Source organism: Globicephala melas, chromosome 9 (genome assembly GCF_963455315.2).
Source record: "Globicephala melas chromosome 9, mGloMel1.2, whole genome shotgun sequence".
Taxonomy (NCBI): Eukaryota; Metazoa; Chordata; class Mammalia; order Artiodactyla; family Delphinidae; genus Globicephala; species Globicephala melas.
Genome location: NC_083322.1, coordinates 46454436 through 46478811, shown reverse-complemented (window position 1 = coordinate 46478811; position 24376 = coordinate 46454436). Strand labels below are relative to the sequence as shown.

Sequence of the window (24376 nt, the reverse complement as noted above, 5' to 3'; positions counted from 1 at the left end):
CCATATAGTTTATTACAAAGTATTGAGTACAGTTCCCTGTGCTATACAGTAGGTCCTTGTTGTTTATCTATTTTATATACAGTAGTGTGTATATGTTAATCCCAGCCTCCTAATTTATCCCCCCCCTGAACTTTCCCCTTTGGTAACACTAAGTTTGTTTTATAAGCCTATGAGTATGTTTCTGTTTTGTAAATAAGCTCACTTGTATCATTTTATTAGATTCCACATATAAGTGGTATCATATGATATTTATCATTGCCTGCCTCATACAACTGATTTTCTTTCTTTTCTCTATTATATTTTTTTCTTCCGAGCGTCACAAGAATTACAGTAACAAATCTGTTATATAACTTTTTTCCTGATGTTAGTCTGTAAAGTAGGATGGACTGCCTGGTAAGGATGACAGTGTGTCAGAGGCTGGAGGGCAGAGCTCCCTGCTCTGATCCCACCTCTGCCTCCCGCTTGTTTTATGACCTTGAGAAAGCCAGTTCATCATTCTCATTTCATGTTCCTCATTTGCTAAATGAGGAAGGTGAACTAAATGATCTAGAAAACCTATTCCAGGTTTAAAAAAAATATACGGTGTCAGGCTATCCAAGAGTAAAGCAGATTTTTTAAAAATATTGTGTGAAACTGGGACAAATGTGATGTTGGCGGGGCCATGTTGGACGCGGCTAAAGGTTCGTGTCAACATAATAAAAATGTTTTGTGCCTTGTCTCTTGGCCAAGGCCTCCTGACAGTCTGCTTTAGTGGCTCGTGAAACAAATCCCTAAGACCAAGGTAGTTATAGTTGTTCCACTGAAGCGTGACAAATGGCCTCTCACTTTGAATGCGTTTATGAGAAAGGAAAACCTTCCATGACAACAGCAGTGGAACTTAGTTACAGGCTCCAGGTCTGGGGCAAGAATGGAGATAGTCACTGGCTGTGGCCAAGCGAGAGAAGACAAGAGCCTGAGCTCACCTGGGAAGAACCAGGACCGGGTGATATAACAGTGACAACAGCACAATGACAACATTAGTGGGGCTTCATGGAGAACTTGCTATTTGCCAGGCACAGTCCCAAGAACTCTCTATATATTATCTCATTTAATTGACACAATAGCCCTAAGAGATCGGTTCTGAGGTCGGTACATTTATTTTTCTGTTTTATAAAGATAAGTTTTGAGAGGCTCTTAAAAGAAGTTGAGTAACATGCTTCTCGTTATTCAGCCAATAGTTGTCAGAGGTAAGATATGAACCCTGAGAGTTTGTTCATTTATTTAACACGTGCTGTTTGAATGTCTGTTATGTCAGGCACCCTTCTAAGGGCCGATGAGACCTAAGTGAACGAGGCAAAATTTCTGCTTGTATGGAGTTTGGCTAATAGTGGGATGAGGCCAGTAATAACAAGCCAACGAATCAATAAATAATTTCAGATGGTAATAATAAGTGGCTGTGAAGGAGAGTGAGTGGGGTTGGGGGAAGGCTGCTTTACACAGGATTGGCAGGGGTGGCCCATGGGAGGTGACATTTGAGCTGAGCCCTGCATGACAGAGCAAGTCAGCCATGCAAAGAAAGCTCTATTGGAGGAGAGTTCTTACATGGAGGGTCCACAGGAGCCAAGGCCAGGGGCTCAGAAGAACTTGGCTTGTTCTAGGAAGAGAGAGAAGGCCAGTATGGCTGGATGATACATGAAAAGGGGGGCAGTGCCTGCAGTGGAGTGAGGAGGAGGGCAGGGACCAGAGGACACAGGGCCTTGGAGGCCACAGTATAATGTTTGTATTTTATTCCAAGTGCAGATGGGAGACATTGGAGGATTTTAAGCAAGGGAGCATTGTGATCTCCCGTCTCTGTGGATGGCTTTCTTCACCTCTGTGTGCAGTTGCCAACAAGAAGCAACCAGAAAGGGATAAGGTGTTTATGTGCAAGGAAGCCTAAATGAAAGTTTATAAGTTAGGAGCCAGCATTTCAGATGAATCAAAATTCTAGGTTTTTCACAGAGCAAGACTGAAATGAACAGGGAGAGACCATCTAATCCAAACTTCTGACTTTAGGTAAGAAGACCTTAGGAAATCCAAGTTGAGCATCTGAGCTATGTTTGAAAACCTGCATTAAGGAGACTATTTATTTGGGGGGGAACTTCCCTGACTATGTAGAAAGCTGCACTCTAGGTTCTGAATATTCTTGACAACTTCTTGGTCTGGGAATTGTACTTACCTTATAGAGTAAATCTCATCCAAAATAACAAGACAGCTTTGGGTAGATGACATCTCAGGGATTCATACTTCCATGCAGTCTGGTGTGTGTGTGTGTGTGTGTGTGTGTGTGTGTGTGTGTGTGTGTGTGTGTGTGTGTGTGTGTGTGTGTGTGTGTGTGTGTGTGTGTGTGTGTGTGTGTGTGTGTGTGTGTGTGTGTACGCGCACGCGCACGCATCCATATTAATCTTTATATTTGAAAAATATTTTTGAAGGTGTCATCAATATTTTAACATTCAGGACCTCGTTTTTCTGGTGAGATGGTATTGTATGGATGGTTCTAGAATTTTGTTGTAAACTCGGCAACATGATTTATTTTATTTGAATGTTATTATAAACAAACACTCATCTTAACCCATTAAAATTGGTCTGTGTCACATATAAGATGAAATTAATTGCTTCTTTAGGTTAAAAGCTCACTATTCCATTGTCTACTTTGACAAAAGAATTAAGAGCCTCACTGTTATTTAGCAAACTAGGCTTGAATAACAGCATAAACCATTATTAGTCCACTGTATTTGTGTGTGTGCCTATGTGGCTGGTGATCCGTAGGTAGGTTCCTGACGATGCAAGCCTAAGAATCCAGATGCATCTGTATGAAACTATCTTAGGAGGTGTTTCGTTGCCTCTGTGATAGGATGGGCCCCAGAAAGCAAGTATGAATTGTGAAAGAACTTCATTTAAGCTACATAACTGTAATTGAGTAGGATTTGGGGAAGTTCACCACTCTTGAGTTACTTTTTATTTATAGTAAGTATATTTGTTTCTCAGGAGGGGAAGAATTCTCAAACTATCTTACTGCATGAGATTAGAAAATTTCTGTTCCTTTGCATGAAAGTAGTGTGACAGTAGCACAAGGACAAAGGCAGCATAAGGACGGGTGTGGGATGCCATAGACGTGCAGGATGACGAAAACAGAGTTTCCTTATCAGAAAGCACTGAATTAGAGAACTCTTAAAGCTTCCCCAGCTTAACATTCTATGAGTCGGGGAAAAGGATTTTTCCCTCTGGCTGCTTAAGCTAGAGTATGTTTTACCAAGACCTTAGCTATGAGCTCAGGAGGACTCTAATAACTCCGTCAAAATTATAAGTTCAGCTGTCAGCACTGGGATTGTTGAGTTGACTGAACAAGCAGATTTTCTCCATCGTCTGCTTTCTGGATTGATGAATAACAATTGCGTCCTCTCCATTTTGTTGTAACTCTTTCACTCTGACACTGATTGCTGAGAGGTTTTCTGGAAATTTCCTAAGTCACAGACTGGAGTAAATTCAAGGATATAATGCGGTTCCAAGTGAAGCATCAGTGTCTCAGCTGTCAGACCTAGGAGTTCAGTTGGTTGAGTTGTACAACTTCAACAGATTTACTATTAACATACTTGCCACTTTGTGTCTTGCCCTCGAGTCTTGATAAATGGGCTAAAGGTCTGACTGGACTCTGTGAGATAAATTATATGTTTATTATGCCAAGTTAAATAAATACTGTTTGAAAGGATTACTGGAGGGTACAATCAAGTTAATTGCTTTAAAAATCTTTTTTGATTTACTGGGCTCTATGAAAATGGTTAAGCAATTGATTCTGTCATGGTAAGTGACATGAAGAAAGTGGTGTTGGATCCTCAAGGGTTGCCATATACACTTCCCCCCTCATGCCTGGAACTGTCCCGTAAATGAGCTGAGAGGCCCCCAGGACCAGAAAGCAAGTACTGCTGACAGACAGTTGTTCCTCCAGAGAAGACACAAGTTGACAGTTTGATGTTCAAGCTGACGGATTGCTTTCTTTCTTTTTATTCTAGATGCTGAAGAATACCAGCCTCCAATATGGAAATCCTACTGTGAGTACCTAAAATCATAACCTCCTCGGAAGTCTTTAGTCGGCCTGCCTTTTGAACAACTTTTGCTGTTGATTTAGCGCACACAAACTCTCGCATCACAGCACTGCAAACCCAAATCTCTCTTTCTCTGCTAAGGAAAGATATTGGTCAGAGAGAACTGGAAGAGCCCTGTCCCCTGGCCAGGACCTCGGAGAGCCAGCTGCCTGTGACCCGCTTAGGGAAATGCTTAGGGAAAAAAAAAGATGGACATTCTGACTCTCTACCTTTCTTTGGGACTTTCCTTGTCTTCCTTCCTTCCTTCTTTCCATCCTCCCTTCCTCTTTTTTATTCACAGTTGGTCAGCAAGGGTAAGTGTGTTGACTTCCATGAATTATGTTCCTGGCTGTTCATCTTAAAGCTGTAATATCAAATGACATTTACCACAGAAAAATTAACAGATAGCAATGGATAATGTTTGGTCACTAAGGGTGACTCCTTAGAAACGGAGATCATTATCTGATCATCGATCATCAATCCGTCTCCCCTCATGAAGGCAGGCACTTGTCATCACCTCAAGCTGGTTTTCTGTTTCCTTAGTATCATCCGCCTGACTAAGTAATTCTCCAGTGACAGAGGGGAGGAGTGTGGTGTGGGGAGCCCACTGTGCTGAGAGCCAGGGGAACAGGCTCTCATTCAGGCTCTGCTTCTAGACAGCAATAATAAGAATAATTATTTCTATCATTATTACGTTGCCCTTGTTTCTACCGCCTGTTGAGACCTGGAGTGTGCCAGCCAGCACGCTAGCTCTGTGCCTCAAGTCGTAAATCGCACCACAGCCCTAAGCGACCAGTACCACCCTTATCCCTGTTTCACGTACAAAGAAACCACAGCTCAGAGGGGTTCAGTAACTTGGCAGAGGTTTTATGAGAAACCTTGGAGTGGCATTCAGAGTGGAGCCCAGAAGCAAGCCAGACTGACAGGCTGCAATTTGCCAATCTTTTTTTCCTTCTATTTAAAATTGTATACATAAGTATATAGATAAGTATATACATACACACATATGCATATACCTGTGTATGTAAGTATTTGTTACAAAAGCAATACAAAGCTACATAAAAGACGAACATTAGAGAAATACATAAAGCTGGGAGCAAAAATTTCCCATAGGCCACATACCAGCTCTCACCCCATGTTCCACTCCTCTTTTCCAGTCACTGACCCTGTCAATTTTGGAAAGCATATCTTTCCAAGTGTTTAAAATACACATGCCTAATAGTTTGTGTTGTTCCCTTTTGTAAAAATGGGTTTATGCTGTACCCGGTGTCCTTCAACTTGCTTGTTTCACTTCGCAAATACCTTGTTTTTATCTTCCTATTTCAGCATATAGAGAGGCACCTCATTCTTTATTACATGAGTCTGTTCTTCCATCTGTGAAATAAAAGGGTGGTGCTGGGTCTCTAAGGGCCCTTCCAATCTAATGTTATGCATTCTGATCTTCTGTTTTAAAAGGCAATGCTAATGACTAAGTAATTGGATGTTTTTGTTTGTTTGTTTCCTAATGGAGTGTGAAGCGCTCTGACAGTAAATCAACGAAATATCTGTAGTGAGGGTATTGGGGGTCCCGTGACTCACTGTTCCTTGCACACTGCCTCACACACAGCCTTGCATACGTTAACTACACAATAAATATTTGTTGAGTGAATGCCACCGCAGAGAGCTTTACCGAAGCGAGAAGATGGCACTGGCTCAAATTCATTTCACTTTTTGCTAAGAGACCTTGGGCCACCCAGTGTATCCCTTAAAAGCACTTTTATGTCCTAAGGAAACCAGAAAAGGTGTTGTTATTTACCTGTTCCAATATCAATTTTACCAGAGTATATTGGTTTTAAGTTTGATTTTTTGATCTAAGCAAGTTGTGTGTGTGCGTGTGCTTAATTTGCTCTAGGATCATAAAACTTTAGATGCAGAAGGGATAGTTGAGTCCATTTAATACAAACCTAATGACATATATGAAGTTCCTCTTTATTATACTCAACTAATAGTCATCCAGGCTGTATTTGAGGGTCTCTAGTGATGCAGAACTCTACAACTGAAGGGAGTATGCCAACAGCAGGGCCATCCACGGCATCAAAAACAGGTTGATCGAAGATCCACAGGGTACTACTGGGAAAGCACTCTCTTTTGGTTGTCCTGAGTCCATTAATTCTTTGAGTTAGGGTGTTGGACTACTATAAACTCATCTAACAATATCATTACCAAGCTCATGCTACTCCCTCTTATTCCCAAGTTTATCATCTACTCATTTGGTCTTTCAGCAGACATACATTATAAGCATTAGGATAAGCTTTAGGAATCAACAGCAGCTAAAATGTGGCCCATACTTTCCTCCAATTTACAGTCGAGAAAGGGAGACAGATGTAACCAATTAACATGCAGATGGACTGAAGCAACAATATGCTGCTTCCCTACCTCCTGGGATTAGAGAAGACTTTATAAAAGAGGTTAAATTTGCATGTGGGTCTTGAAGGATAAATAAGGAGAAGAAATCCGAGGGTCTTGAAGAACTTCATGAGATACATGTTAATATCCAAGTATGTTAAAACAATAGTATTTTCCTTATCTGAAAATCCAACAAACCTATCAGAATATGAAATTTGTTTGTTTTTAAATAACCTGTTGGTAAACCCATTCTGAACCTCAGGAATCACCAAGTTGTTTCTCTTTGAAATACTCACAGACCATACTTTCAGAGATTAATTTTACTTGTTGATGTCAAACTCATTAACATACCATCTATGGAATCCATACTTGCCCATCACACACTTAATTTTCTAGCTCTGGCGTTTATTCGGTACTTGGAAATTTCTCATACATTTACCAGATGCAGTTCATTTTTGCCATATTATAGGACTTGGTTTGAAAACTGATGGTTTACAATGATTATAGGAGTATATAGGTATGTCTTTGCTTTCATCCATCACCTATTGTTGGCTGTTAATATTGACTTATTTGATATCAGATTCTTATTATGAAGCCTTAGTCCCAATTATAACGTTATTCCTAAAAGAAAATTAGTCTGCCTCATAATGATCCACTTTAAGAAGCTGTTTTTAAATTTTAATGCTAATTGCAATGCTCTTAGGTGCAAGTAACAGAATATTCCTCTCAAGCGCATTGATTGACATAAGCAAAAAGTCTAGAGGCACTGGCTTCAGGCATGACTTGGTCCAGCAACTCAAATGACATTACTAGAACCCAATGTGTACCTCTTGCTTTCTCGGCTCTACTTTCCTAGGTTTGTCTCCACTGTTAGTAGGCTTTTCTCTTGTAACCCCCAGAGAGCTACCAATAGCACCAGGGCTACCACATCCACATTTAAGAGCAACAGGAATTGAGTCTCAGCCCTATTTGACATGGGTTCCGAACCCTGACTCCATCACTGTGGTCAGAGAGTTGAGATATACTAACTGCCCTAAACCCATCAGGGCTCACCACTGGAACTCAGGAGGGATTACACAGGAGTGACTGGAAGCTTTGGAGTACCGTTAAAATGGGGAAGATGGAAATGGATGCCTAGAAGGCAACCAACGAATGTCTGATTTAGAAATTTAGAAGAATAAGGAACCTTAGAAATCAACTCTCTAAATACTTTCTGTAAAGTAGATTGCTTATTAATTTATTCATTCATTCATTCAACAAATGTATATTAAGTCTTTGCCTTAGACCAGGCAGTGTGCTTTGAGCTGTGGGACCGCAAGGATGGATAAGATCCATCTTGACTCAAAGAACAGTGATGCCACATGAAGTCCCTTAAGTTCCTGCCTGTCCTGCTCTCCTTTCTTTCTTAGAAGCTAATGCTATCACTTCCTGAGCTGATTATTTGGTAAGAATAATCTTGTCCCAAAGTATCATATATCTACATCTAGTCCTTAATACTCAAGACCAAACCCCAAAACACTGGTGAAATCACTGAGAAGTATTTGGTTTCAATTCTTAAAAAAAAGCTATTTTCAAGTTTATTTTAAAAATAAAGTAAAGCCACATTCTAAACTTTAAGCCAGAACTATGAACTAAGCAGATGAGTTTAAAAGCCAACCACCATGGGTACACTCTGAAAGATTTTATTGTTTAACAGGCCAAGTGCCAATTAAGCAGCAGATACTGTGGCCAACATCTCTCCCCAGAGACTCTCCTGGGCAGCAGGTCAGGCAGTCACAGCTTGTGCCTGTTTTTCTAAGGAGGAGTTTAGAACCTCAGAATTCTGATCCATAGGCCCCCTGCATCAGAGTCACCTGGGGAGAATAGTTATAATAACTATTATTAATAAATTTATTATTTATTAATTATTAATAAATATTATTAATAACCTCAGCCCGACGCCAGATTTCTGAATTGCAAGAGTGGGGGGATCTGCAATTTCTCACACCCCACAGGTGCTTCTTATACACACTTAGGCCTGAGACCCCCTGGTTCAAGTCTACACAGCCTCATCCTCAGGCTTTCACTGTGCCATGGGACAAGAGGAGAACTCCCTCCCCAGTAAAACTGGACATTCTGTGAGCAAGACAAGGCCTGCACACAGCTGCCTGGAAGTGGGGCTCAGCCTAGAGGCCATTGAAAGCCCCTGCTATTTCCTACTCACACCCGTGAGTTTTTTCCCATGAAAACTGGGAAGACGTGGGCAGTGAGCGGGGTGGTGCTGGGTCAGTGTCACAGCCAAGTGGCCAGGTTCGGCTCCTGGATCCACATGCCCTCTTAAGTGATAAGTGGCTGTTAGAGGACATCCCTGCAGGGTCTCTTAGTAGCTGACGGGTTTGGACTGGGCTTAGCATCACCCAGGCCAGGGCTTTCACTTGGCCTCCATGGGGTTGTGTTACCAGAGGATGAGCCGAGTTTTCTTACTGAAGAAAAAAATAAAACACTCTCTCAGTGAGCTCTTGATTTCTCAATCTGCTTCAGGTTTCCTGGGGAGCAGGGGATCCCCTTCTCTTACCTCCACGTTCCCTAGTGACCATCCCCACCCCATTCCCCTGCCTAACAGCTTATTCCAGAATAAGAATTCTCTCTTGTGCTGCAAGGACCCAGGGCTGGGGAGTGCCTGGGACAGATGTGGAGCATTGCAGAAGCACAGTCCGTCATCTCGCCCCTTAGCGCACAGAATCACCCAAGCAGTGCCATGTGTTATTGCATTTTGCTTGTGACGTGGGTTTGTTGAACAAAGAAAATTCAAGAAACGACATTTTCAAGATTATGTGACATGTTTCAGTTCTATTAAATGGGCCTCGTGGATGTTTGTTTCGTTATAGCCAACCTTGAAAATGAGAGACTGGGGCTGAAGCTGAGATAGAGTCTAGGGCCCCATCTTCTTCTGTGGCTGCCATGGCAATCGGTTGTCATCTCATTATCTTTATAGAGACATATTATTCAGATGGCAAACAGGCTTCGTCATTTCTATTGCTTGGAACAGCACTGAGCAGATTTTGTAGATCCTGAGACCTGCTCACTGAAAAATAATGATTGATTAATGATGTGTGCTGCCCAGAGACCAGCAAGGAGAGGTGGCACCCCTGGCTTGAGGGTTTTTCAGGGACCCCCCCACCAAAGTTTCCAGTTGTTAAGACTGGTGAACTGACCATGTATCTCTTTACTCAGAGGATACAGCTAAGGGCTTTAGCCTGTTGACACAGGAGAGGAACTGTCCCTTACATTCCTTCTCCTGTAACCTCTGTGATTGTTAATGGCATCTCAATCTTTCAAGCATTCAAGGCCCTTTCCTCCATTCAATTTGTAATCCAGCCCTGGCCACCCCCCTCTGCAATCAACTCACCTCCTCTTAGTGTTGTCCTAACTCGTACTTTCAGGATCTCCTTTACGTACAACTAACATACAGTTCTCTTTTGCTTCCCTGCCTCCAAGGATCCCCCTCCGATCCTTCCTTCAGTGAAGCAAAGGGCAGTGGCCCCCACTCCTGACTGTGTGTTGGAATCTCCCAAAGACCTTTAAAAAGAACATATTTCGGGGCCCCTTGCCAGGCTGGCAGAGTGAGCATCGCCAGAGACGATGGTGTCTGAGAATCTGTATTTTATAATTATATGATTTATATTTTAGCTCTTCGAAGATTCTAATGCAAGCAGCCCCACTTGGGACCTCTCCACCATCTGCTTTAGGGGCCACTGGTGAGGCTGAAAAATATAGACCTTTGGACCTGGAAATCAGGCCTTAAATCTTGATTTCATCATGTTATCTGCGTGACCTTGAGCTCCTTCACAGCTTGACGTCTCCACTGCTTTGTCACTGAGGTGGAGAATAACAGTTACCTTGGAGGTTTGTTGGGAGGAGTAAATGAGGAAATGTAGATAAGGTGTCTGGCACACAGTAGGTCTCCAGAAAATGAGAACTTCTATTTTTCTGAACAGTCTTATCCTTATTGTCATTATTCTGAAACAGACCAGATCATGTCACCTCCCTGCTCAAAACACGTCACTGTCCCCCCGTTGCTGACAGAAGAACGTCCATGCTTCCTACCATGACCTTCAAGGTTCAGTCCCACATGGCCTCCTCCCACATCTGCCCACCCTGGGGCAACAGCACACTGGACTCTCACTGACCAATCAGCATGTCATTCCCTTTTACTGCTGGGGCTCTTTCCTCTATCTGTACCCTCCTCTCTTTTCTCTACCTATGGAAACCCTGCTAACTCTTCAAGAAGAGCTCCATGCTTCTCCCCTCAGGAAGCCATCCTGACCACCTGAGTAAAAAGAACTGCTTCCTCCTCTGCCCTTAATTAAAGCATTTGGCCCTTCCTGGTTTTGTTTCTCCACATGTATCTCCGTCACTGGATCAGTGTCCTTGAAGGAATGGCTTGTGACCCATGAGTCAATGCATACAGATATGCATTAAGCATCTACTATGTGCCAAGCACTGTTCTAGGCGCTGAGCATCCCACCATGGACAAAACAAAGTCCCTGCCCCCAAAGAGCCTACACATTAGTCAAGGGAGACAGCACACAAAATAAACAAATACAGCGTGTTAATGGTGATGAGTACTGTGAAGAAACATGAAATGGTGTAAAGGTAGCGGAGTGATGGGATGGAATTTTATACCAAGTCGGGCAAGTCAGGGAAGACCTGAATGAAGGGGGAGGAGTGCCATCTAAACATCTTGGGAAAGTGCAATCCAGGTGGAGGGCACAGCAAGTGCAAAGGCCCTGAGGCATAGAAAAATAAACCTGGGCTTTGGAATCGAAAGGATACATTTTAGCTGGTTGGTCTGGGGCAAATATTTCACTTCTGGGCACTTATTTCCTCATATAAAATATGAGAATGGTAATGATACGTTCTGTCCTCGGAGCTCTTGTGAAGGTTCAATAAGACGTTGTTCCTGCCACATGACAGGTACTCGATATGCTGGTTCCCTTCTCTTCTCTCTTCCCCTCCATCCTCACAGCCTCCACATAATGCTGACTGTGGTATCTGTTCTACGGCAGATGTTCAAATATTTGCCGATATGAATTGCAAAGGTGCGCTTAGCTTAAAATGCTTCTCTCATAACAGCTGTACTTCCTTTGCCGCCTTCGAGGGAAGCATTAAAAACGGTGTTCACAAAACTGTTCCAGCCATGCCCCCCACATATAACTGCTGGCTTCCGAGGGCATTGACAATGGGAAGAGAAGAGAGGATAAGATTCTCTGGATGTGGGTTCTGCAATTGCTCTAAAGCTCTGTGATTCTAGGAGATGCCCCCTTTGGTTCCCTTTACACTCATTAACAGCAAAACCCTGCTGAAAAGCAGTTAGTTGGTGTTGTAGCTCATTCGAGAGGAATACAGGATTCCATGCAGACTCTGTCGTGATTTAAGGAGAGCATGGGCTCTAGTGGGAGAGTCAGTGGAATGTCCAAAACTATTTCTCTATTTTTAGCCAATTCTTCCTCATGTTTCCTCCTGCACAAGGAGCCTTCTCTGACCTGTCTCTGATACATGGCTACAGTTGTCCTTAAGTGACACAGGCATCATCATTAGTGTGGGCAACCTAAGCTTAGAAATGCGACACGTTAAAACATCCATATGAGGGTTAGATGGTTTCTTCTCTGTGAGGAAGCTGAGTCATCTACCCTTAATTAGGTAAGAAAATAACCATGTTGAGCTGAAGGCATTGGGGAGCCATAGGTACAAAACATATCCCATCATTTCCACCTCTGTTTCCATGTGACCATCTGCCCTTCAATTAAAATTTCTTCTTTTAATTTTTAGACCTAAGAATAAGCCAGAAGTTTTTGCTTCTCTTACTACATTTTCTAGAAGACTTTATGTGATCTAGTTTTTAACTTTTCATAGATGTATTCTATGATATGATTCATAGATTTATTTGACATTAATTATTCCCTCTTCAAGATTCTGAAGATAATATCAAGGAGGTTTATTTTCAACCTCTATTTCCATGGAAGTAGAATCCCAAGGTACCTGCGTAGAGTAGCTTTTCCTCTAAGAGAAGTAATCAAACTAACTGAGCAGCAGAAAATCACTCATTATAGTCTGAAAAATTACAAATAATATTCTGATAAATTACATTTTTGTATACAGTTACCTGCTTTCCTCCATGCCCAAGCCTGAAAGCCTGTCTTTAAAACAGGATATAAGAGAGTTATTATTATTTAAGATACTAAAGGGCCCAAGCAAAAGGAATGACAGTGGGTGGGAAATAGTCAAGTAGATAAGTATCCGTGGTGATGGACAGGGCAAAAATGGAACTTGTGAAAAGAGAAATGAGTTGGCGCTTCATTCACTCACAGAATCGGCTGTGTCTCTGTCCATAACTGTAACATTTCAGAGAATGCCACTCCTCTTCTAATGCCAGTCTTTCCCTGGTATGTCAAGAAACATCAGCATTGAGATTCAGGAATCCTATTACATGATCTTACTACCGAGGTACTCACAAGTACAATTTCATCTTTAAAATTGTCGAAAGAATTTTAGTCCTATCTAGTCTTCCAAGAAAGCCATAACATGAACAATGCCAGTAACAATTATGACACTAAATTGTCCTTATAAGAATTTTAAAAAATCAATTTTGCCCGTTTATATTCATTGTGACTAATTTCCATTTAAATGATCTGCCTTTATTTAGTCTAAAAATGTGTCTGTATCTCCTTTGTTTCTTGGTTGAGAAATTTGCAGTTCTTGAAAGGTGGTTAGGTGGAACTGTTTGAAGACATGTTGGTATGTGCTAATGCTCTTTAATTATAATTCTCTCTTTTTATATTTGGCAGTATATCAGTTACAGCAAGAGGCCCCTCGTCCCAAGAGGATCATTTGCCCTGGGGAGGTCAGTACTCAGCTATTTCCAATACACCTCGTTAAATATGATGAATGGTCAGCACTTTGTTCATATTGGAGGACCTTCAGATTTCCTGGGAGTTGATTTCGTTTAATGTTTGTTAAAGTGTCACCAAATTTAACATCTAAATAATCTATATTTTGAAATCAGGTGTTATTTGAAAAATACTAACTTGGAATCAGAAGTCTTACATTTTTCACTACTACAGAGGCAAATTAAGCATCCTTTGTAAACTCTCCAAAATGTGTGTTCTGGTTGTTTTCTTTGTTCCTGCAGTTTTGATACTTTTATCACTTTTTTATTATGAAATGCTTCCAAAAGAGAAAATGCAGAGAATGATAAATATCTGGATACTCTCAACACCCATACTTAGCAAACCTTTACATTTTGTCATATTAAAAAAAAATCCCTACGAGAAAAGTGACTGGGTTTTTATTCTTGGAGATAAGCTTAAAAATATATTGACTCATAAAAATGCTTACCAGGCACAGAACTTTCCCTAGCCCTCCTTTACTCATCAGTTCTCTTATCATCCGGGATGCCAGCAAGATTTGAAAGACAGGACTAAGGCTCTGTTTTCTATTTTTATGCTGACTAGGTGCTTTAACAGCCAGACCAATATCCTTCAAACAAAGGTCCATGGGTCCTTGACTATTTTTGTTATTATGACTTCAATTAAATACAGAATAGCAGATTTCTTTTAAAGTGTCACATCTGCCTTATCAGAGGGAAAGGCTCTAATTCCAACAATCTTGAGATTTTTCCTTGAACATCAGTACTTTCTGGCAGACTGACCGGATCTGGTTTTGAATCTGTCTCAAAGACTTAGCTACATATGTACCCACACCCAGAGCCAACTTACCACTGTTTAATAAGTGTTTCTATGTGAAATTTTACTTCCGTTGAAGGGCACTGAAGTTCATCAAGTAATCTGAATTTTAATAGAGTGGACATTCTCATCCCAGAAATATAGCCTGAGAAGAGAAAATATTTGATCTGTAAGGAAAAATCCAGGATGAGGTCAAATCTTTATTTGGTGGTACGATTTTGTTCCATCACTAACCCTGCTGACTTGTCTTTTGGTTATTAAATAATATCCAAGTAAGAGAAATATAGGATAAATACAAAATTTTTAATGAGATGCTTTAATTAGGGTATTTGGGGTGAGAAATAAGAAACAAGTTGTTAAAAATTCTTTCAGTCCTACTTTACGTTTAGTATTTTGCCATCAGGAAAAATAAAACCATGTGTAGGGAGTTAGAGGAGTTTAAATGTCTCCATGAAAAGAATGTTTGTAAAATTAAAATACAACTAAAGTCTCTTCCTAGAGGTATTAATAAAAAGTCTCCTGGTAAGGTTGGGCACTAGAACTTGAAACCCAAGGGGATATAGTAAATATTCATTTGTTCATTTATTTTTTATATATATAATATATAGCTAGAGAGAGAGACTGCTCTGTTCTGACTTAGATCTAGGTGTTGGGAATACAGCAAAGAACTTGGCTATTGGTGCTTTGAGTTTCATATTAATTGTATGTAATTAAAGATATATTTAAGATGTTATCTATGGGTGGGTGTAAAAGAGAGAGAGAGAGAGACAGAAAGGAACAGAAAGAAAGAGAGAGAGAAATAGAAAGAGAGAGAGAGAAAGAGTCCGAGCACCTCTTTGTTTCTCAAAACCCTTGGAACCATGTCCGTTGTCCTCTTAGCCAGGTGGAATGTTAGCAGTGGAGATGGGTAGATTCAGATTAGCTTCATGAAGCCTCTTCACAGGGTTCCTCTGAAACTCTTCAGACATCCTATGGGCTGAGGGTCCACAGCCTATCTCTTTAATGTCACACTTGCATCAGAAGGAAGTGCCCCAGAGGCCTTAGCAAAGCAGAGCTGTGAGCCGCAAGCCACCACCATCTGCTGTGACTAAAGGACATGGCGTGTGTACAGCTTTTTTCATCCTTCTCTCTAGTCTTTTAAACCAAGCTTTTCACATTTTGACCTTTATCAATCTGATTCATTAATAAGTTATGCCTGGTGGATGCTGGATTCCTAGGTAACTTGCCTCTAGGAATTGCATATCTCATTTCTACCAGGAAACCTAACACAGAATGGACATTCATCAACTCCATTTCCTCAGCAGGCAGCATGGGGCCATCCAGCCAGGCAGATGTCAGGTGATACAGGGCCGAGTGTGCTGAAGGAACAGGTGCTGCCGAGGCGAGCGCCAGCCAGGGTAGCTTCAGGGCCCTTTGTCCTCCTGTGCAAATAATTCCTGCCCACACTGCTCGGCCTCCCAGCACTTGGCCTCCTTCTGGTGAAGGAGTGGTTGCGGGTGAAACCACTCCTGCTGCAGAGGGTGTTTTAGCAAACGGCTCTGTGCCTTATAGCACACCTGCGTGCTCGGGGATATGCCTAATGAAGAAGCCTTTCAGTTTGAGTGTGTGGCCAGAAAGACTGAAGCTTTATTAACATATTTACATAAGGCCATAAGGCTATTTCTTTTGAACAGTGAGTTATGATTTTTTCTGTTTCTTCGCCATCTTATCCCTCAGCTAGCCATTGAGTCCTCGCTTTACTTTACACACAACCTTGCTGCCCTCCTTCTTAGTCTCCAGCCCCTCTCCTCTCAGCCACCTTGTCCCTGGCAAGCCTGCCCCGCTGTGTTGCTCCAACACACTCCATCTCTTTTGTTTCTCTGATGACTAATAACCTCCCAGGCTATGGGCCTCTCTCAGGTTCGGGTCCTCCCACTGAAAGTGATACATCCCACATTAGAGCACCAAGTGAGTCTGCAGTTACAGTCATGGAACACTGTCGTTCAAGTGTACAGACACAGGCCAACCTGACTTGAATGCTTGGTGGCTCTCGACGGATACCGACCGCCTAATGGACTTTGTTGGAGAACTAGGCAATCGAGGGTACAGACTGATTCCGCAGGTGAAATCCAGTGAGTTTTGCAAACCCAGGAAGGGAAGCCCGGCTGCAGAGTCCGCTGGGCTTGTTTTGCATCCTTGTTCTACCACTTTCCGGCTACCTTACTTAGAACCAAGCACTTACTCTCTCAGGGGGATTAAGGTCTACCCCCCAGGGCCAACAGCTACTGCGCAGGATGTTATAAGTGGGATCTATGTGTCAAGTGTCTAGAATGGTGCCTGGCACATCAGAGGTACTCACTGTTGATGACTCATGGCAGATTCAGAAATCTGTGGAGAGCAAGTTCTGAGACAGTCATTAGGGACAGAGTCACAGCAATGACAGTATTCTCTGGATGTGAGGGCCAAAAAGGCAGTGATGAAGAACCAAGCACGATTCCTGGGTCAGGGATTAAGCTGCCATGTAAAAAGATACTGAGGGTGAGGAACAGAAGGAACAAGTGGCTGAACAACGGCTCTGGCGCCAGTTAAGCCAGGGAGGGTCAGTTACTGAAATAATAGTCCATGGCTTTCTTGAGATTCATCGTGGTAAATTAATATCTACTGAGCAGCTACGGCACCTGGCACTCTTCTCTACCGGCATTTCCCGAGCGCTCCGTGCCAAGAGATTCAGAACATCTTCCGGTATGCAAAATTCTCACTTGCCCTTTCTGTCAATTATCAATCAGTCGTCACATAAGCATTTATTAATCACCAAATGTGTGCCTGGGTGGTATGCTAGGAATAGTGCAGAATATCGACTACTAAATTTGCATCTCTAGCTAAGACCTCTCCCCTGGGCTCCAAACACCTCGCTCCATCTGTCTACTTGACCTTTTCAGGGAGATGTCCCACCGGCCATCTCTAGCCTAATGCTCAAAGGAGAACTGGACCCCACTCCATTAAATGGCACCTAACTTCAGAAACCTGCATGCCTGTCTCTCCTACCCTCACCCTTTTCTCTTAGCAAGCTGCATTTACCTCCAAATATATCTTGCATTTGTCACTCTTCTCTGCCTCCAGGACTACCATGGGCTTGGGCCCATCATCGTTTCTTACCTGGGTTGTTGCTGCTCAGCAACCTCCAGCCTCATCTCCCTGCTTCCACTCTTGGCACTCTCCCTGACACACACACACACACACACACACGCACACCCCATTCTTCAAACAGGAGCCCAAACCATCATTGTTAGATATAAATCCAACTGCTACAGCAGCTTCCCATTGCTCTTAAAATAAAAGCAAGACCTCGGGCTTCCCTGGTGGTGCAGTGGTTGAGAATTTGCCTGCAGATGCAAGGGACATGGATTCGAGCCCTGGTCTAGGACGATCCCACATGCGGTGGAGCAACTAAGCCCATGCGCCACAACTACTGAGCCTGTGCGCCTAGAGCCCGTGAGCCACAACTACTGAGCCTGCGCGCCTAGAGCCCATGAGCCACAACTACTGAAGCCCGTGTGCCCAGTGCCGGTGCTCCGCAACAAGAGAAGCCACCGCAATGAGAAGCCCGCACACCGCAACAAAGAGTGGCCCCCGCTCGCCACACCTAGAGAAAGCCTGTGCGCAGCAACGAAGACCCAACGCAGCCAAAAATAAAAACAAATAAATAAATTAATTTAGAAATAAATAAAAGAAAAAAAAAGCAAGACCTCTTGCCGTGGCTCTGAGCCATGGTGTGGCTCCTGCCTTCCTCACTGCCCTGTCTGTAGCATCCTTCTCGGAGTGCACTGCCTTGCAGCCCCACTAGGTCTTGCTCCTATTCATCAAACAGATCATAGTGCTGCTACCACAGGGCCTTTGCATTTGCCCTTTGCCTGGAATTCTTGTCCTCGAGTTCTCTGCGTGTCCAAGTTTCAGATCAGATTTCACCTAATAAAGCCCTCCTTGAACCCCCTAAAATTTAGCACCTACAGATCTTCTCTCTCGTTTCACCCTATTTATTTTGTTTATAGAACTTAATACATGCTCTAGTATACTTTTGATCATATTTAACTGTTTTCTTGTTGCTTGTACATCTCTCTCCAGGATAATACAAGCTCCAGAGATGTCACCAGTCTTAATCATAAGTACTTCCCTAGCATTAAACCCAGGGCCACGCAGCAGTGGGTAATCAGTAAATATATGGTAAAATGATGAAAAAAAGGATAGAGACTGCTAACATAAGGAACTTAGAATTCTCAAACTATTACTAATAGCATATCAGATTTACTCAATGCTGTTATTAGGGGAGTGAGTTGAACTTTCTGGCTGTTGTTAAGGTTCTTACGTAAACATGGACTAATACTTTTTCCTGGAACATTCTGACTTTCTTTTTGGCCTTTCCAAAAGGCCAAACGTCAAGATTTACTTGCAAGGTCCCCAAGAATTACCTGAAGAATACAAAATATGCAGAAATTCTTTTATGACTGTAAAAGATTTGGTGTCATTTGTCATTCTTTTTTGAAATTGTTGTAGTGAATATGGGATTATAAAAAGCAATTTCAAAGCAGAGAAATAAATTACATGCTATCATTTCAAATTGTTCTCCATTTTATGAGGCTTTACTTCCCCTCTCCCTTACCACAGAGTATTTTGGAAGTTTTTTTTTTAATGCAAAAGTGAATTGTAGAACTGAATTTCTACAATTCACTTTTGTAGAACCTTTTTTTTTTCTTGATTGTCAGAGGTTAAGCCAAGTACAGATGACAGTGAACTATCTTAAGTTGCCGTAGTACCTTATTTTACCTCCTAGTGAATTGTATTCACTTTTTAAATATTACCGTAAGTACCCCTTCCCCCTTTTTGTGCATTTTCTCTAGCTTTTGGTGTTCCTAAATATCTACCCATTTCATCCCTTCTACCTTTATTTGTAAAAACTGTCCTTTTAAGCCTATAAGAGCATTTCATTTTATCATTAGGCTTTTAAGTTTTCATTCACCATACCTAGATTTCACATCTTAGAGTCATGTAGCTTTAGGCGTTTCTCTTGTCTTAGACACGTCTGGAAGATCTTAACAAGCCATACTGATTGGCTGTATCATTCTCAACTAGCTCAGTACATTTCAAATCACAGATTTAAAGTAAACTCAGAGGGGTTTTCTAATATTCTACCATCCTCCCCCTTTTCTTCTTCTATTCACTGAAAATAAATGTTTTTTTGAAAACTACTGATTCAAGACATCTATACGATTTGTCTTTAACGTAATGAGATTGATTCTTTAAGCCACAAACAAAAATCAATCCCATTACCTTTTAATTGGCTTTATGTGTAGTAATCAGAAGGCTATTTCTTCCCTGGTCAGAAATATTTCTCTTCTTTTCATCCTAGACTTTCTCCACTGGTCTCTTTTCTCCCCTTACTATTGACACAACCTAGAATCAAAGGCGTTCCCCATCATTATTCCCCCCCCAGGCTTTCATCTCACTCCCTAATGCAGTCAGGCGTTTTGATGCTGATGTGATTTCATCCTCAGCTAGACTCACTTTGCTTGTAGACCCACTGTTGTAAAGGGGGAAAACCTCATAAAACTAATGTTAGAAAAAAAATTTTAGACATATGAGTTTTATTTTCTTTCTAAAGATAAAACCAAGTTTTCTGCTGCTTTAAATAAAAAGCTGCTTTTTTTTAATTAACAAGTGAGGCCATCTACCAAAATACATAACCTTCCAAAAATTTTACTCTCCTTGGAATATTCTGAATTCCTTCTAGTGTAACACAGATTTTGCACGTTTGCACCTAGAAAATATTTATTCATTTCCAAGGTGGTATCGTGAGGAGTGGATAAGGGCTCTTGAGGACAAGCTGCTATACAATTCAGATGCTCAGAGGCTCCAATTCGAGAGGACAGATGGCTAAAGTGGAGAGGGCCCCCAAGGAACAGCATATATATATAAGTTGAGTGAAAGTTGAGGCAAAAGTAGAAGGTTTTTCTCCTTAAAACAGAATAAGGAAAATGAGGGAGAATTAACAGTGATTGATAAGAAGTAAAATTTCTTTTTTTTTTAAATGTGCACCTTTTTAAAAAAATTTTCACATGAATTCGTATTTTATTTTATTTTGAGTTTTTGAATTCTGTTTTATTTATTTTTTTATACAGCAGGTTCTTATTAGTCATCAGTTTCATCCACATCAGTGTATACATGTCAATCCCAATCTCCCAATTCATCACACCACCACTCCACCCCCCACCCCCTGCTGCTCCCCCCCTTGGTGTCCATACGTTTGTTCTCTACATCTGTGTCTCAATTTCTGCCCTGCAAACCGGTTCATCTGTACCATTTTTCTAGGTTCCACATATATGCGTTAATATACGATATTTGTTTCTCTCTTTCTGACTTATTTCACTCTGTATGACAGTCTCTAGATTCATCCACGTCTCTACAAATGACCCAATTTCATTCCTTTTTATGGCTGAGTAATATTCCATTGTATATATGTACCACATCTTCTTTATCCAGTCGTCTGTTGATGAGCATTTAGGTTGCTTCCATGACCTGGCTATTGTAAATAGTGCTGCAATGAACATTGGGGTGCATGTGTCTTTGCGAATTATGGTTTTCTCTGGGTATATGCCCAGTAGTGGGATTGCTGGATCATACGGTAGTTCTATTTTTAGTTCTTTAAGGAAACTCCATATTGTTCTCCATAGAGAACAGTATCAATTTACATAACCACCAACAGGGCAAGAGGGTTCCCTTTTCTCCACACCCTCTCCAGCATTTATTGTTTGTAGACTTTTTGATGATGCCCATTCTAACTGGTGTGAGGTGATACCTCATTGTAGTTTTGATTTGCATTTCTCTGATAATTAGTGATGTTGAGCAGCTTTTCATGTGCCCCTTGGCCATCTGTATGTCTTCTTTGGAGAAATGTCTATTTAGGTCTTCTGTCCATTTTTGGATTCGGTTGTTTGTTTTTTTAATATTGAGCTGCATGAGCTATTTATATATTTTGGAGATTAATCCTTTGTCCGTTGATTCATTTGCAAATATTTTCTCCCATTCTGAGGGTTGCCTTTTCATCTTGTTTGTAGTTTCCTTTGCTTTGCAAAAGCTTTGAAGTTTCATTAGGTCCCATTTGTTTATTTTTGTTTTTAACTCTAGGAGGTGGATCAAAAAAGATCTTGCTGTGATTTATGTCAAAGAGTGTTCTTCCTATGTTTTCCTCTAGAGTTTTATAGTGTCTGGTCTTACATTTAGATCTCTAACCCATTTTGCGTTTATTTTAGTGTATGGTGTTAGGGAATGTTCTAATTTCATTCTTTTATGTGTAGCTGTCCAGTCTTCCCAACACCACTTTTTTTTTTTTTTTTTTGCGGTACGCAGGCCTCTCACTGTTGTGGCCTCTCCCGTTGCGGAGCACAGGCTCTGGACGCGCAGGCTTAGCGGCCATGGCTCACGGGCCCAGCCGCTCCGCGGCATGTGGGATCTTCCCGGACCGGGGCACGAACCCGCGTTCCCTGCATCGGCAGGCAGACTCTCAACCACTGCGCCACCAGGGAAGCCCCTCCCAGCACCACTTATTGAAGACACTGTCTTTTCTCCATTGTATATCCTTGTCTCCTTTGTCAAAGATTAGTTGACCATAGGTGCCTGGGTTTATCTCTGGGCTTTCTATCCTGTTCCATTATCTATATTTCTGTTTTTGTGCCAGTACCATGTTGTCTTGATTACTGTAGCTTGATTACTGTAGCAGACTATACTGTAGTATAGTCTGAAGTCAGGGAGTCTGATTCCTCCAGCTATGTTTTTTTTTCCCTCAAGACTGCTGTGGCTATTCGGGGTCTTTTGTGTCTCCATACAAATTTTAACATTTTTTGTTCTAGTTCTGTAAAAAATGCCATTGGTAATTTGATAGGGATTGCATTGAATCTGTAGATTACTTTGGTTAGTATAGTCATTTTCACAATATTGATTCTTCCAATCCAGGAACATGGTATATCTCTCCATCTGTTGGTATCATCTTTAATTTCTTTCAACAGTGTCTTATAGTTTTCTGCATACAGGTCTTTTGTCTCCCTAGGTAGATTTATTCCTAGGTACTTTATTCTTTTTGTTGCAATGGTAAATGGGAGTGTTTCCTTAATTTCTCTTTCAAATTTTTCATCATTAGTGTATAGGAATGCAAGAGATTTCTGTGCATTAATATTGTATCCTGCAACTTTACCAAATTCATTGATTAGCTCTAGTAGTTTTCTGGTGGCATCTTTAGGATTCTCTATGTATAGTATCATCTGCAAACAGTGACAGCTTTACTTCTTTTCAAATTTGTATTCCTTTTATTTCTTTTTCTTCTCTGATTGCCATGGCTAGGACTTCCAAAGCTATGTTGAATAATAGTGGTGAGAGTGGACATCCTTGTCTTGTTCCTGATCCTAGAGGAAATGCTTTCAGTTTTTCACCATTGAGAATGACGTTTGCTGTGGGTTTGTCATATATGGCCTTTATTATGTTGAGGTAGTTTCCCTCTATGCCCACTTTCTGGAGAGTTTTTATCATAAATGGGTGTTGAATGTTTTCAAAAGCTTTCTCTGCATCTATTGAGATGATCATATGGTTTTTATTCTTCAATCTGTTAATAAGGTGTATCACATTGATTGATTTGCATATATTGAAGAATCCTTGCATCCCTGGGATACATCCCACTTGATCATGGTGTATGATCCTTTTAATGTGTTGCTGGATTCTGTTTGCTAGTATTTTGTTGAGGATTTTTGCATCTATATTCATCAGTAATATTGGTCTGTAATTTTCTTTTTTTTTTTTTTTTTTGCGGTACGCGGGCCTGTCACTGTTGTGGCCTGTCCCGTTGCGGAGCACAGGCTCCGGACACACAGGCTCAGCGGCCATGGCTCACGGACCCAGCCGCTCCGCGGCATGTGGGATCTTCCCGGACCGGGGCGCGAACCCATGTCCCCTGCATCGGCAGGCGGACTCTCAACCACTGTGCCACCAGGGAAGCCCTGTAATTTTCTCTTTTTTTGTAGTATCTTTGTCTGGTTTTGGTATCAGGGTGACGGTGGCCTCATAGAATGAGTTTGGGAGTGTTCCTTCCTCTGCAGTTTTTTGGAAGAGTTTGAGAAGAATGGGTGTTAGCTCTTCTCTAAATGTTTGATAGAATTCACCTGTGAAGCCATCTGGTTCTGGATTTCTGTTTATTGGAAGATTTTTAATCACAGTTTCAGTTTGATTACTTGTGATTGGTCTGTTCATATTTTCTATTTCTTCCTGGTTCAGCCTTGGAAGGTTATACCTTTCTAAGAATTTGTCTATTTCTTCCAGGTTGTCCATTTTATTGGAAAAGAGTTGCTTGTAGTAGTCTCTCAGGATGCTTTGTATTTCTGCAGTGTCTGTTGTAACTTCTCCTTTTTCATTCCTAATTTTATTGATTTGAGTCCTCTCCCTCTTTTTCTTGATGAGTCTGGCTAATGGTTTATCAATTTTGTTTATCTTCTCAAAGAACCAGCTTTTAATTTTATTGATCTTTGCTACTGTTTTCTTTGTTTCTATTTCATTTATTTCTGCTCTGACTTTATGATTTCTTTCCTTCTACTAACTTTGGGTTTTGTTTGTTCTTCTTTCTCTAATTCCTTTAGGTGTAAGGTTAGATTGTTTATTTGATATTTTTCTTGTTTCTTGAGGTAGGCTTGTATAGCTATAAACTTCCCTCTTAGAACTGCTTTTGCTGCATACCATAGGTTTTGGATCATCATGTTTTCATTGTCATTTGTCTCGAGGTATTTTTTGATTTCCTTTTTGATTTCTTCAGTGATCTCTTGGTTATTTAGTAATGTATTGTTTAGCCTTCACGTGTTTGTGTTTTTTACATTTTTTTCCCTGTAATTGATTTCTAATCTCATAGCATTGTGGTCAGAAAAGATCTTGATATGATTTCAGTTTTCTTAAATTTACTGAGGCTTGATTTGTGACCTAAGATGTGATCTATCCTGGAGAATGTTTCATGCACACTTGAGAAGAAAGTGTAATCTGCTGGTTTTGGATGGAATGTCCTATAAATATCAATTAAATCTATCTGGTCTACTGTGTCATTTAAAGCTTGTGTTTCCTTATTAATTTTCTTTTTGGATGATCTGTCCATTTGTGTAAGTGAGG

General features: G+C 41.2%; 1 protein-coding gene across 2 annotated transcripts in view; it reads left to right on the top strand.

The window, feature by feature from the left end:
- Positions 1 to 24376, top strand: part of CHN2 (chimerin 2) — a 332632-nt gene that overhangs the window by 158531 nt on the left and 149725 nt on the right. For both annotated transcript variants that reach the window (XM_030857429.2, XM_030857427.2), the window contains exons 2-3: positions 4029 to 4067; positions 13313 to 13368. In XM_030857429.2, the coding sequence (XP_030713289.1) occupies positions 4029 to 4067; positions 13313 to 13368 (95 nt within the window). The remainder of the gene's footprint in view (positions 1 to 4028; positions 4068 to 13312; positions 13369 to 24376) is intronic.